The sequence below is a fragment of the Rhinatrema bivittatum genome, chromosome 4, assembly GCF_901001135.1.
Source record: "Rhinatrema bivittatum chromosome 4, aRhiBiv1.1, whole genome shotgun sequence".
NCBI classification, from domain to species: domain Eukaryota; kingdom Metazoa; phylum Chordata; class Amphibia; order Gymnophiona; family Rhinatrematidae; genus Rhinatrema; species Rhinatrema bivittatum.
This window is the reverse complement of record NC_042618.1, coordinates 286,727,360-286,743,144: the sequence shown is the minus strand read 5'-3', so window position 1 is coordinate 286,743,144 and position 15,785 is coordinate 286,727,360. Positions and strand designations below refer to the sequence as shown.

General features: G+C 40.8%; 1 protein-coding gene across 1 annotated transcript in view; it reads left to right on the top strand.

The window, feature by feature from the left end:
* The window catches only part of ITPR2 (inositol 1,4,5-trisphosphate receptor type 2), a 1,380,003-nt gene that overhangs the window by 948,445 nt on the left and 415,773 nt on the right, over nucleotides 1–15,785 (top strand). Inside the window, 3 exon segments of the mRNA XM_029597493.1 lie at nucleotides 6,838–6,927; nucleotides 6,930–7,026; nucleotides 11,290–11,471. Coding sequence (XP_029453353.1) covers nucleotides 6,838–6,927; nucleotides 6,930–7,026; nucleotides 11,290–11,471 — 369 coding nt within the window.

Genomic DNA, 15,785 nt, shown 5'->3' with positions numbered 1-15,785 from the left:
AACCCTTAGTTTCGGAAGCCAGTACGACTTAGGTGAGGAACCAGCAAGAAGGGGGTCAAATAGCATGTGGACACAGCCGAAGGCAGAGCAGGCAGAAAACAAGGTAGGGTCCATATCCGAGCAGAGGTCTAGGCAGGTGGCAATCAGGTGATGTATAATCGGGTAGAGGGCAAGCAGGCAGCAATCAGGCCAATTCAAAAACCTAGACATGGTCAAAAATGAGAGAGCAGTCAGCAAGTTGAGCAGGTGAACTGGAATGGGGAAAGCCTGGAGCTGGACTGGGACAAGGTAAGACTGGAATGAGCCAAGGTTCGACACACAAACGGTCTCTAGAATTTTGATACTACATCACCCTGGAAATAGAATCTATCATCAAGAAAATGAAGCCTTCTTCGCACCCGATAGACCAAATCCTGATCAAACTCCTTCTCACAATTCCTAACATCATCGCCAAACCTTTGGCTGACATCATAAATTGTTCACTCACTAACGGAACAGTCCCAGACGCTTTAAAAACTGCCTCGCTGAAACCTTTACTAAAAAACCCCACCTTGGACCCATCTAACCCCACAAATTTTCGCCCTATCGCTAACCTACCATTCATAGCCAAGCTAATGGAAAAACTGGTCAATACTAGACTAACAGACTACCTTGAATCCCACGATTCTATATCCATCGCAATTCGGTTTTCGGAAACAGAAATACAGAAGCTCTCCTATCTCATTAACTGACAACATTCTGTTGGGTCTCGACAAAGGTCAGTCATTCTTACTAGCTCTGCTAGACATCTCGGCAGCGTTCGACACAGTCAACCACACAATCCTTATCAACCGCCTGATGGAAATAGGCATCTCAGGTGTTGCACTCCTCTGGTTAAAATCCTTTCTAAGCGATAGATACTATAAAGTAAAAATAATCAACAAAGAGTCTCACCCTGTAGCTGCCAAACAGGAGTTCCCCAGGGTTCCTCGCTCTCGCCGACCCTATTCAACATATATCTTCTCCCCTATGCAACTCCTCAATAATCTCAACCTCACATACTTCATCTATGCAGACAACGTGCAGATCCTAATCCCCATCAAGGAACCCATCTCCGACACTCTAAACTACTGGAACAGTTGCCTCCATGCCATCAACCTCCTTCTCTCAAGTCTCTGCCTCGTTCTCAATACGTCCAAGACCGAACTTCTAGTCATTTCTCCTAATGACAATAACCCACTAGCCTTCAATACCAATACACCTCTAGTAAACCAAGTGAGAGACCTTGGAGCCTTCCTAGACTCCAGAATGAACTTTAAAAAATTCATCAACACCACCACCAAAGAAGGCTTTTACAAACTACAAATATTAAAACAGTTAAGACTCTCTCCTACACTTCCACGACTACCGTTCGGTCCTTCAAGCCATACTATTCTCAAAGATTGATTATTGTAATGCGCTGTTGTTTGGTCTCCCGGCCTCTTCTACCAAACCTCTTCAAATGCTGCAAAACGCTGCAGCCAGGATCCTCACTAACTCCCGCCGCATGGACCACATCACCCCGATTCTTAAAATACTTCACTGGCTACCCATTCTACAGAATTCTCTTCAAGACACTTACTATTATCCACAAAACATTATTTCAGGAATCCTCACTCCAACTTTCCATACCCCTCAAACCACACTCCTCTACAAGACCCACCAGATCTGCATATAAAGACTCCCTCCAGGTTCCCCCCAAAAAATCCGTTCTTCACAACACGATTGAAAAACGAGCACTATCAATTGCTGGTCCACATCACTGGAACTCTCTCCCGCCAGATCTCCGCCAGGAACATTGCCATATAACTTTCAGAAAAAAATTAAAAACTTGGCTGTTCACCCAAGCATACCCTTGAAGAAACCTTAGGGTCACCCATACAGTCACATACCCCACGATTGCATCCCTTTCCGGAACTCAAAGGAACTGTATTCCGGAATTCAAAGGAACTGTATTTCGGCTAACTGCACTTTAATAAAACTCGCTTAATCATAATACACTATGTAAATTTGTAGATATTCTTACCATGTAAGCACTTGCTCCTACTTACATGCCCTGCTCTTCCAGTTAGAAATTGTTTAACCTATCCTTTTTCTAACAGCCCAGTTCCACTTTCCCTGTTATAATGTAACTTTTTGCTTTCATTGTTTAACTGGTTCGCCCTAGTTTATTGTAAACAGGTACGATAAGACCTGGTTCTTGAGCATCGGTATATTAAAAGAATTTAAATTTAAAAAAAATAAAATAAATAAAAAGGTTGGGATCATGGTGAAGCAACGTGCACTACAGGCTAGGCTTGGCAGGGAACCTGTTGCTAAGGATCTGCCTGAGACCATGCCTCAGATTTAAATACCCAGCCTGCGCTGATGTCATCTTTGGGCAACCTGCAGGTTTCCCCACCTCAGAGCCTTTAAGGAACAGCTATGCACATGCCTAAGGCAGCCTGTGGAAGTAGGGCTGATGGTGACATCCTGGAGTGAGCATCGGTGGCATCCTGGGATGAGTGGGCCCATGGTCAATCAAATGTTACATACTTCAGTCTAGCTCTGACTCAAAATATTCCTGGAAGTGTGGTTACAGACATGGAGATGTTTCTGAAGCAGAGGAATTGATAAGCCTCCCCTCTGACCTCTCTCCTTTTCCTCCTCCAGAAGCAAGTAGCCACCAAAGGACCACACCTTCCCAGGTTTTGTGCAGAGAATGGCTGTGGATATTTCCTTTAATAAAAAAAATGAAACCATTAACAAGGTGATGGACATCCTCCAGTTTGTTGAGCTCCTAAGGAAATAATGGTAGTCCCAGTACACGAGATCCTTCAGAAGGTACAGATCAGGATGTGAAGCCTCATGAGGATGAGAGAAGCCTCTCTCTGTGGCTCTAGTTAAGAAAAAGATGGACATGATTTTTCGTACCCAGAAAGCTCCCGATTTAAAATGAGGCAACTACCGAATCTGTGGTGGTCGAACACACTTGCAAGTGCTAATAGGTCTAGAATACAATCCTCAGAGTCCCTGGGGAAGGATTTTAGAACCTGGATATTCTAGGGAGAAAGGTTTTCCAGGGAATAATGTTTAAAGCTTGCATTCCCTCTTGCTAGCTTTTAATAGGCTAGTATGGGTGGGATCTACTCAAACAGATGTGGAAGTTGGCCATCCAACTTTCTAAGAAGCAGCATTATCTCCAGTCATTGGTGCATAAAGGGATGGAGTGTGGAAAACACATGGTCCAAAGTTTGATGTTTTTGAAATGGCATCGAGAATCTCTGCCATGGGGATTGGCACCCATGGATTTGCCTGGCTGCAGGCTTCAGACCTGAGGACCAGGAAAGACTTGTAGACATGACGTGAACTGGAGAAAATATCTTCAGAGATAGGGTCAAGGAAGCAGGGCATAGATCAGAGAACAATGTGCAATGTTTCAGAAGCTCTCCACAGCTACTCCAGTCACTGTCTTTTTTCAGGAAGTTAATGAGTTGGGGGGAGGGCTGAGATGACTTTCCATTCAATGAGGCAACTGATTGCAACTGATCAATCATCTGCTCTCCAGCCTCAACCTCATCCTTAACATCAACAAAACGGAGATCCTAATCATCTCTCAAGATGATAGCAACGAGCTTTTCAACACAACTGACACCCTCCTTTCAACCACACCAAAATTAAATCAATCTCCTCATGTAAGAGATTTAGGAGTCATTCTAGATAATCAGTTTAACCTAAAAAATTTATAAGCACCACCACTAAGGACTGTTTCTACAAGCTGCAAGTCCTTAGAAAGCTGAAACCACTACTTCACTTCAACGATTTCCGTATGGTTCTACAAGCCATCATACTATCTTAACTCGACTATTGCAACTCGCTGCTTGGTCTTCCGGCCAGCACCATCAAACCTCTCCAGATGGTTCAGAACTCCACTGCCAGAATCCTTACCAAAACTAACAAAAGAGAACACAGTACCCCCATCCTTAAGATCCTCCACTGGTTGCCCATTAAACACAGGATCCTCTTCAAAGTTCTCACAATTATCCACAAAGCCATTCACAACATCTCCCCGCTCCACCTAAGCTCCCAACTGCATCTTCACACATCAACCAGACCCATCAGAGGAGCATATAAAGGCACACTCTATGCCCCCTCAGCAAATTCCTCACTTCAGAAACGCGCTTTATCTACAGGCCCCATACAATGGAACGCTCTCTCGCCAGACATCCGACTAGAACTTTGCCAGTCGTTATTCAAAAAGAAACTCAAAACCTGGCTATTCGGCCAAGCTTTTCCAGGCTCATGAGCCCTGGGTTTGCTTCCAGCTAGCAAGAGCACCTGGTTCGTTTCCAGCTAGCAAGCTCCTCTGCTTATTTTCACTTTATGAACTAATTAAGGTTGTTCTAGACACGATGTATCATACTACTATTACACTGTAGCAGCACACTGTGCTGACGATTTTAAAGTATTATCCACTATGATGCCTAGATCTTTTTCCTGGGTGGTAGCTCCTAATATGGAACCTAACATTGTGTAACTACAGCAAGGGTTATTTTTCCCTATATGCAACACCTTCCACTTGTCCACATTAAATTTCATCTGCCATTTGGATGCCCAATCTTCCAGTTTTGCAAGGTCCTCCTGTAATGTATCACAGTGCGTGAAGATATACTTGCACTGGAGAAGGTTCAGAGAAAGGCGACCAAAATGATAAAGGGGATGGAACAGCTCCCCTTGGAGAAGAGACAGCTGAGGGGGGATATGATAGAAGTCTTTAAAATCATAAGAGGTCTAGAACGGGTAGATGCAAATCAGTTATTTAAACTTTCGGATAATAGAAGGACTAGGTGGCACTCCTTGAAGTTAGCAAGTAGCACATTTAAAACTAATCAGTGAAAATTATTTTTCATTCAACGCACAATTATGCTCTGGAATTTGTTGCCAGAGGATGTGGTTAGTGCAGTTAGTGTAGCTGGGTTTAAAAATGGTTTGGATAAGTTCTTGGAGGAGAAGTCCATTAATTGCTATTAATCAAGTTGACTTAGGGAATGGCCTCTGCTACTACTGGCATCAGTAGCATGGAATCTTCTTAGTGTTTGGGTACTTGCCAGGTTCTTGTAGCCTGGTTTGGCCACTGTTGGAAGCAGGATGCTGGGTTGATGGACACTTAGTCTGACCCAGCATGGCAATTTCTTATGTTCTTAAGAATTTTGCGGACTGTGGTATTCTGAGAAAGTTAGCTACATATCAAGAAGTCCTAGCAATGCTCCTGAAGCACTATCTTAAAGGGGCTGCAAGGTACAATTAAATGTCCCCCACCGCTTAGAAAAAAATGTAAGACACCCTCCCCCTGGGCCTCTCATAAGCTTACCTCATATGTTTGGGTGGTCTTCAGGGGGCAGGAATGATCCCCATTTGTTTCTGCCCCACCTTTGCCGTCTTTCCAGTGATGCTGGTTGACCCACAGCCCTTCTTTGATCTCTCCATTTTAACAAAGTTGATGGCCCTGAAGTCTAAGACAGACTTTTTTATGATCTCTTTCCCTCACTTTGGTTCTTAATGATCATCTAGTGTATAATTTAATATAAGTTGGTGGCCACTTACCACGATGACTGGGCCTTACTTATATTAGTTTTAAAAATATTCTTTGTGCCAGGTTAGAGTGGGAGGAAGTTAGGTCAGGGACATTAGATTGATGAACCACAAGGTATTTTGCACATAGCGAGAGTGGGGCATTGTACTGCTCCTTGTATCTCCTATATAAGATTGCAGTAGTAACATAAGTGGCCACCATTGTAGTTTACTAAGACTCAGAATGTGAAAAGTTCTTGGCTGTAACAATGTGAGTAAAGCCTCAGCACATTTATTAAACTGTGGTACTAGGTACTGCAATCTAATAAATCCCACAAAGATTTTACTGCATCTTAGTAAATAGACCTATTAGTGAATTAGGAGTTAGGTAAAACATGCATTTAACGCAAGTTAACGGTTTACATTAAGCCTAATGCCCATTAGTAAATAGATCCCTTAATTACACAAAAATACAGCTAATTAGAAATAACCAGTTTTTTAACAAAATAGCTCCTAGATATATAAATTCCTGTTTTCACAAGGGTCCCTTTCTGTATCTGACACAGATTATATTAATGCAGCTCATAAATGTAAATAACATTAGGAAAATAGTTAAAATCAACTAAATCAGTAACTTTATATCCATATCTAATAAAATATTGAAATTACTGTGTAACCTATTATATTTTCCATGACTTGCTTCTCTGCTGCGACCTCATTACATTAGTTCAAATATAAATTGGGGTTTTGGAGAAAAAAATGTCTTATATTCGCAGCTTAGCCTGATCTGAGGTAGGAAGAAGTAGCATCCACTAGGCCTGGCAGGGGAAAAGGACGTGGCACCATGCCTGGGCTCATTGGGAGAAAAAAAGTAGCCATATCCTTCTCAGACTCGGTGGGGAAAGAAGAAATGGAATCCTGTCTGTGGCCACCAAGCTAAGAGGAAGTGGTGAGGGGGGGAGGCAGTGATTTCTTGTCACGTTGGTTTTTCTCATGTACTAGCCCAAATATATGGGGGCGTCTTATGTTCAGGCAAATACGGTAGCTCAATTTATTATATGGCAACCAAGTTATGGTAAGATTTCCCCAGATCTGTTAAATAAGAAAACCATTTAGTTTGTATTGTATGCAGTGCTCTATTAGAAAATGGTTGTGATACATCAGATACTATACATTCATGTGTACTGTGTCGGTACACCTATTTAATTGAGACAAACATAAAGGATGGTGGCAGCCTAATTTATCAATCTGAATTTGTCTTGCATGCAGGTGGCTTCTCAGGACAAGATTCTGATAAAGCAGGAATATCCATGTGTGACATTCAGTGTCTTTTGGACAAAGAAGGAGCATCAGAACTAGTTTAGATGTTATAATGAGCACCAAAAATGATAGGATTTTTTCTGAAGGAATTTTGTTAGGCATCGCTTTACTTGAAGGTGGAAATACCCAAATACAGGTATGATTTATCATTCATTACTGTAAACATTTTTACACATATGTAAAATCAGGTAGGCGAGAATCAGGTAAAAGTAAAATAATATGTTATTGGTATACAATCTTAAGTCCAAGTATTAAAAGTATCTAAGCATATACAGTTCTAAGCATATACAGTTCTAAGCTTAAGCATATACATCTGTATCCGTGCACAATATTTCGGCCAATACTCACTACATACACCACTTTTTCATCATCAGCCTGGCAAGGAGAGAGCACATCACAGGCGAAAAAAAAAAGGGGTCTTCACTTTGTACGTCTACAAAGGACAAAACATCACTTTGCTCTTCTGCAAAGGATTTCTCTCTCAGTTTGTCGTCCAAAGTTACCTTTCTTTTATAGTCTACTGTATGCCAGGTGCAAGCTTATGTGCGTGCGAAGTAATCTTATCTTTATGCCAGGTGCAAGCTTATTTATAGCCTACTGTATGCCAGGTGCCGAAGGGTTCATGCGAAGTGCAAACTTATTTATAGCCTACTGTATGCCAGGTGCCGAAGGGTTCATGCGAAGTGCAAACTTATTTATGCCAGGACAGGATTGCTCACTATCTGTTCTTGCAGTTCAAGGATAGGTCATCTCCATTCCAGGCCGAATGTCAGTGCTGCAGCTGATTCTGCAATATCCCTTACAACATATAAACAGTTTTATTCCCTTATGTTAAGGTTTTTAATGCCTTAGTATTCTTAAAACTCAGTATGAAGCATGAGGAAATTAAATATACACATACCCCTGTTTTCTGATAATTTTATATACTGCTGTCCTCTTGGTTATCAGAGGTGTGCTTTATCCAAACACAGTAGATTAAATTGAAAGTAATATGGTGTGCATAACCAAAGAAGGATAACAAGAGAAGGGAAAAGAATGTTAAGAATAAAAGTTTCTCTGAGAACAGAAAGATGGCAGTTTTCACATGTGGGTTACATTATCCATTGGAGCCTGCCACAGAACTGCTTTCAAAGCTTGCGTATGCTCTGTTCAGCATGTGCAACTCTAGCTACCTCTCTGCTTCCTAGGCATGGCTCCTCAGTCTCTTTTTTTTTTTCTGCACAACCTGCGAGTCACAGTTCTTTCTCTCTCACTCACAGCCACTGCAGTGAAAATTTCTGGAGTTGCAGAAATTGTTTTTTTCTTGCAAGACCCCATGGGTTTATCTTATCCCTCTGGTACCTTTTAGTAGGTTTTATTTAGGTTTTTCTTGTTTTCTTACACTTTTTTTTTTTTGACAACATGGGGTGCTGGCCTAGGCCCAGCAAAGCCTAGTCAAGGTTTGTGTTTTCCTTACCTCATTGAGCCTGCATTTTTCACTGTATGATTGGGCTAGGCCCCTTACCTGGGTTTTTCAGGGACTTGCCTAGATACTCAAACCATGGTGTGACTAGTGCTGTAGATGGGAGCTCTGAGAAACTTATGAAAATCATTTTGCTTATTTAGGGCCTATTTACTATGAGGAAATTCCCACAGCATTCATTAAACTGTGGTACCTGAGTATGATCATTTAGTTAATCATGTGATGACATTGGGAGCATGTGTTATCAAAAGCAGCAATCTGTGTTCCTGCTGTGAATTTTAAAGGGATAGTCTTGCAAAGCTGCCCCCCCCCCCCACACACACACATGCACACACTGAAGCCCCCTGTCTGTACTCCAAAGGGCTCCTCCACTTCCACCCGAACATAAGTTGAATGTTAAACCCCGTACCTGACCAAAACCCTACATCCCCCAAAATTCCCAAAAGTGGGGCAAAGGAGAGCCACGGATCAATTGGCAGCATGTTGAATGATGTCCCCAAGGGGGTAGGAAGAAATTGGTATCACTGCTGCCCCTGTGGGACCCTGGCTTATCAAAAACTGAATAAGGGAAGGTGGGGAGCCACTTTGGGGATTTTTGGAATAGACTGGGTTTCAGCCAGAGAACGTTGCTTAACATTCAACTTCTGTTGGAGGGATCTGGAGAGTCATTGGCTGTGGAGGGGAAAGGAGTTTCTTATGTTGAGGTTAATGACCCTTTACAAGGACCGCAGGAAGGAGGGGTCCCCAAAAGTACCAATGCTTGCATTACTAAAGAGTATTTTGTGTGCTGCGATAAGCCATTTTAATATTATTACTTTTTTTATATTTTATTTATGCAATTTCCAAATATACATCAAGATAGACTTGAGAAAGGAAAAGCCATTTTAATATTAATGAGCTGATTTGCATACATTTTGATGTGATGCAGCTCATTAATATTTTACTTGGATTGTGCATGGTTTATTTTGTGATACCAACAACACTTGTATAAGCATTGCTGATATTGCATATAATATGAATTTCACAATTCAAATACTGCATTTAATATATATTATCACAATATCACAGCTTAGTAAATAGACCCCTTAATGTTAATGTGGTAACCCTTTGGAATCACCACTATATATGGCCCGAGTTCCCAAAATCTTGAACTAGGAGGGAGGTGTGTACCATCTCTGGAATGGCACCGCCAGTGAGGTTGCTGGATTTGTCAGGTCCACCTGCTTATATAAAAGCACATTGCATCAATGTCACAATACAGATTCAGTTTGGAGTTGTGAAGTAGGTGCTTTTCCTTGTTTTTAGTTTTGGCCTACTCCAGGGGCCAGGCATTAGGGTCTGAAATTCAGGAGAAGTGGGAGACTAAGCCTCTTCCACTAAACAATTTGTCTAGTTGCATTGTCTCCAATGTTTTGTTCCTGAGATTTTTGCAGAGTTTTTGAGCTTTTTTTCTAAGATCTTTGGTTCATGACCTGAAAAGAGATTGCTGGGAAGTCCTTTTCTAGGGTGGCCTTGATAGGGAAGTCCCCGCCCAGCTTAAAATCCATGGTTCATCATTGGTGTTGACTTGCTGCAAGAGTCTTAGATTTTGGATATTTGAGTAAGAACTTTGCTTTTGAGGATCTGGGAGGAAAATGTTTGCTGCTGCCCTTCTTGCCCTAGAGTGGGAAAAATTAGAAGAGCTGCTTGTTCCTTGTTGATGGGCCTTTCATCTGAAAGATCCCATCTGGAGAAATATAACTGCAAATAAAATGTAGGAGACTCCTACCTGGAGTCTTCACTCTGGGGAGAAGAATGCAACTGGGAGTTGTGCAGTGTGAAAGCCCTGTTTGTCTGCCAATAGTTTTGGAAGTGGAGTTTTGCCCATACATAGGATACCCCGTCCATCTGTGGAGGTTTTGCTTTTTTTCAAGCCTTAAGTGTGAGATTTTCTCAAGCCCATCTACTAAGGGAGACTTGTACAAATAAGGAAAGTTGGAGGATTGTGTAAACAATTCGTTGTGCCAAGAACTGTTGTGTATAGTTCCACAACATGCTATGGAAGAATTCTGCAAAAAATGATTTATTTGGACACCCAGTCTGAGCATCCAGAGTATTTTATTGGCCCTCATTTCCCTAAAGAAAGTCACCTCCCCACCTTGATTCTTGGAGAAATTTTCTTCCCCCCCCCCCGTCAGAAAACCCTGACCCCTTGGGGCTATGGGACAGAGAGGATTTGGCCCTGGGACCATATGTGACCCTTCCATTCCATGCCCAGTGCCAGAACAAGGGCTAAATTAATAGCCTTTCTTTTTTTCTTCAACTTTGTTACAGTTGCATATGGTACCTGAACTCACAGTAACCTCTGATATGGAGTCCTGTGACAATCCTGAGTCAGAGGTGCTGATATTTAAAAAATCTAGATGCCTAACTTTAGGAATTAGATGATGAGATCTGCCAAAATGTAAACTTTTCCTTGCTGAGTACCTAACTTTAGTCACCTTTAAAGTGGGCTAGGCCAGAGGCAGGGTCAGGTTGGAGGAAGTAGGATGCCTTGTGCTGATTTTCAGCATCAGGCATCTAACTTAGGTGCCTTAATATAAGAAAATAAGTAGCTGTCCTAAATTTAAGGAAAACCTTGGCTGAATATGTTTCTAAATGTAGGCGCATAAAACTGAGGCTTCTACCTCAGCTGCTCAGTTTTTTTTCAAAATTGATCCAGAGCTATTATAGTATGGGGCATCTTTATGAAGAGAAGTAATGGTGGAAATGTCATCATATAAATATTTGGGTGAGATTAAATTTTAAATATTCTGTCACCTGCTATGAAAGATTAATCAGGGAATTATCATCTTTCATGCTATCATTCAATTATGAGCCCTCTCTTTAAGAGATTGCCCCAGCAGGCTATATTTACTAACACTATCTTTTTAAATCATTAATTTTTGTTATAGTACTACTCCTTTCATCAACAAACTGAACGAACAGAAAAAGTCAGAAAAATTCTTTAAAGTTCTTAATGATCACATGAAAGCAGCCCAGAAGGAAATAAGAGCCACAGTAACAGTGAATACTATTGATCTGGGCAGCAAGAAGAAGGAAGATGACAGTGACATGGCAGCAACTGTGCCAAAAAAAAGAGGTATTGAAGTAAATAACATGATTTGATATAATGACAAGGTACAATTGGGGGAGGCTGTAGTGAGGTCACACAGTTATTCATTCAGGAGGAAGGAAAACAGCTTGGAGAATACTTCACAAATTTTAGAATGCACAAGTCTAGTGGCATGGCTTTAATGTTATGTGAATTGATACTAATATGTTTTTCTTTCCTTGTTTGATTGTATAGAGTGTATACTTGATATAAAGAGAGCAGGTTTATACAATGAAGCAAAGATCACAAACGTATTATGTGTCTTTAAAAAAGAAAAAATATTATCCATGTCCAGACAAGTAAAAATAGACTTGGTATTCTTTTGTAAAAGAAACATAAAAACATGACGGCCCAACTGGTCTGCCCATCCACCTAATTAATTTAGTTTACAATTCCCATTATTCCTCAGACATCCCATGCTTTCTTAAAATCAGATAAGAACTGCTATACTGGGTCAGACTGAAAGTTCATCAAGCCTAGTATCCTGTTTCCAACAGTTACCAATACAAGTCACAAGTACCCAGCAGGATCCCAACTCACAGGGATAATTAGTAGCTTTCCCCAAGTCTACCTGGTTAATAAGAATTTATGGATTTCTTCAGGAACGTTTCCAAACTTTTATAAACCCAGCGATGCAAACTGCCTTTATCACAGCCTCTGGCATCAAATTCCAGAACTTAATTGTGTGTTGAATGAAAAGAATTTCCTCCAATTGTTTTAAAAGTGCTACTACTAACTCCCTGGAGTGTTGGGTAGTCTATGTATTTTTTAAAATAGTAAATAACCTATTTACTTTTACCCATTCTGTGCTACTCATCTTTTGAAAAACCTCTATCATATCTCCCCTCAGCTGTCTCCTTCAAGCTGAACATCGCTAACTTCTTTAGCCTTTCCTCATAGGGGAGACATTCCATCCCCTTTATCATTTTGGCCACCCTTCTCTGTACCTTTTCCAGTTCAACTATATACCTTTTTTGAGATACAGCAACCAGAATATCACACAGTACTCTAGGTGCGTCTCACCATGGAGCAATACAGATGTATTATGATATTCCATGTTTTATTCTCAATTCCTTTCTTAATTATTTCTAATATTGTTTGATTTTTTTCAACTTCACTGCAAATTAAGCCAAGGATTTCAAAGTATTGTCCAGAATGACACCCAGATCTTTTGCCTGGGTGGTATCTTCTATATGGAACCTAACATAATGTAACTACAGTATGGGTTATTCTCCCTATGTGCATCACTTGCACTTGTCCACATTAAATGTCATCTACCATTTGGGTGCCCAGTCCTCCATAGGTGCTCCTGCAATTTCTCACTATCTGCATATGATTTAACAGTTCAGAATAATTTTGACATCAGCAAATTTGATCACTTCACTCGCCATTCCCTTTTCAAGGTCATTTATAAATATATTAAAAAAAGGTACTTGTCCCAGTACAGATTCCTGAGGCAACTCCACTGTTTGCCTTTTTTCACTGAGAGAAATTACCATTTAGTCCTACTCTTTTGTTTTCTATCTTTAACCAGTTTGCAGTCCACAATAGGACGTTGCCATCCTATCCCATAACTTTTAAATTTCCTTCGGAGTTTCTTGGGGGACTTTGTCAAATGCCTTCTTAAAATTCAAATACACAATATCCACAGCTAACCATTATCCACGTCTTTATTAACCCCTTCAAAAAATGTAGCAGATTGATGAGGCAAGACTTCCCTTGTCTAAATCCATGCTGGCTGCATCCAGATACTGTTTTTGTCTCCACCACCTCTACTGGGAGGCTGTACCATGCATCCATTACCATCTCCATAAAGAAATATTTCCTAAAATTACCCCTTTCACCCTCATTCCAGGACCTTTCATTCTAGAGTCTCCTTTCCTTTGAAAAAGGCTCACCCCCTGTTTATGGAAACTTTGAGATATTTAAATGTCTCTATCATATTTCCCTATCTCACCTTCCTCTAGGGTATACATGTTTAGATTTTATGTATGTCCCCAATTACTTTAGAACAAAGACCACGGACAATTTTAGTAACCAACCTCTGGACCGAATCCTACCGGTTTATATCCTTTTCAACGTATGGTCTCCAACACTGTAAACAAATATTTCAAATGAGGTCTCAACAGGGACCTATTCAGGGTAAATATCACCTCCCTTTCCTGCTAACCATTCCTCTCCCTATACAGCCAAGCATCTTTCTGGCTTTTCTATCACTTTATCCATTTGTTTGGCCTCCTTATGATCATCAGATAAAATCAACCCCCAAATCCCGCTTTTCTTTTGTGCATAAAAGAATTTCGCCCCCAATACTGTACCTCTTCCTTGGGGTTTATAGGACTGAGCTGCGATGCCCCAGGCCTGGAGACATAAACACAGCCTGACTCCAGCCTTCTTAAAAGACTTTATATTTATTTGCCACTTTAACACATACCCATTAGCAAAACTGCCTTTACCTTCAGAATAGTGTACTGCAGTTACTCACAGTTATTACCACTTCCCTTACTACTCATACAGATTTGTTACAGCTAAGTGTTTTGGACAGCAATATTCTACAGGAGCTGGCCTTCCTACTGGAGACCTGGGCCTGGTCTGCATGTTCCCACCTGGGTCCCAGGTCTTATTCCTTCTCTTTTGGGGCCCTGCCCACAGAACTCTCTCTCACAAGGGGAATTAAAGGGGACGAGGCACCTAACCTGGTCATGCACTGGTTTAAGGGGGAACATAGGGGCAACTGCCTCACAAGGATTTTGTCTCCTAAATGCATAACTCTGCATTTTTTAGCATTAAATCTTAGCTACCAGATCTTAGACGATTCCTCAAGCTTCCATATATCTCCTCATATTTTCCACACCTTCCTGGCTGTCTACGCTGTTACAGATTTTGATATCATTGGCAAAAAGACAATTCTTTCCTGACAATCCTTCCACAATATTGCTGATGAAAATGTTGAAAACGTATTTATTTAAAATTATAAATTAAAAAATGAAAATGAAAATACAAAAAGTATACAAAATTCATATTGTAAAAAAATACATAAACGACAGTACGAATAATGTAATAAGTTGGACGTTGGTGAAGAGGTTTTTGTTGTGCTTTCCTTTTTTTGATGGAAAGCTCAGACTTAGCCAGACAAATGATGAGATTTGAAAATCTCAGCACACTGACGAGCCCAGAGTTAGCTAGATATCAGTCTATCATAAGAACATAAGAACATGCTATACTGGCTCAGACCAAAGGTCCATCAAAACCCAGCATCCTGTTTCCAACAGTGGCCAATCCAGGCCATAAGAATCTGGCAAGTACCCAAAAACTAAGTCTATTTCATGTTACCGTTGCTAGTAATAGCAGTGGCTATTTTCTAGTCAACTTCAATTAATAGCAGGTAATGGACTTCTCCTCCAAGAACTTATCAAATCCTTTTTTAAACACAGCTATACTAACTGAACTAACCATGTCCTCTTGCAACAAATTCCAGAGTTTAATTGTGCGTTGAGTGAAAAAGAACTTTCTCCGGTTAGTTTTAAATGTTCCACATGCTAACTTCATGGAGTGCCCCCTAGTCTTTCTATTATTCGAAAGAGTAAACAACCGATTCCCATCTACCCGTTCTAGACCTCTCATTATTTTAAACACTCTATCATATCCCCCCTCAGTCGTCTCTTCTCCAAGCTGAAAAGTCCTAACCTCTTTAGTCTTTCCTCATAGGGGAGCTGTTCATTCCCCTTATTATTTTAATCGCCCTTCTCTGTACCTTCTCCATCGCAATTATATCTTTTTTGAGAAGCGGCAACCAAAATTGTACACAGTATTCAAGGTGGGGGTCTCACCATGGAGCGATACAGAGGCATTATGACATTTTCCGTTTTATTCACCATTCCCTTTCTAATAATTCCCAACATTCTGTTTGCTTTTTTGACTGCCGCAGCACACTGAACCGACGATTTCAATGTGTTATCCATTATGACGCCTAGATCTCTGTCTTGGGAGGTAGCACCTAATATGGAACCTAACATTGCGTAACTATAGCATGGGTTATTTTTCCCTATATGCATCACCTTGCATTTATCCACTTTAAATTTAATCTGCCATGTCGATGCCCAAATTCACAGTCTCACAAGGTCTTCCTGCAATTTATCATAATCTGCTTGTGATTTAACTACTCTGAACAATTTTGTATCATCTTCAAATTTGATTACCTCACTCGTCGTATTTCTTTCCAGATTCATTTATAACTATATTGAAAAGTAAGGGTCCCAATACAGATCCCTGAGACATGCCACTGCCGACTCCCTTCCACTG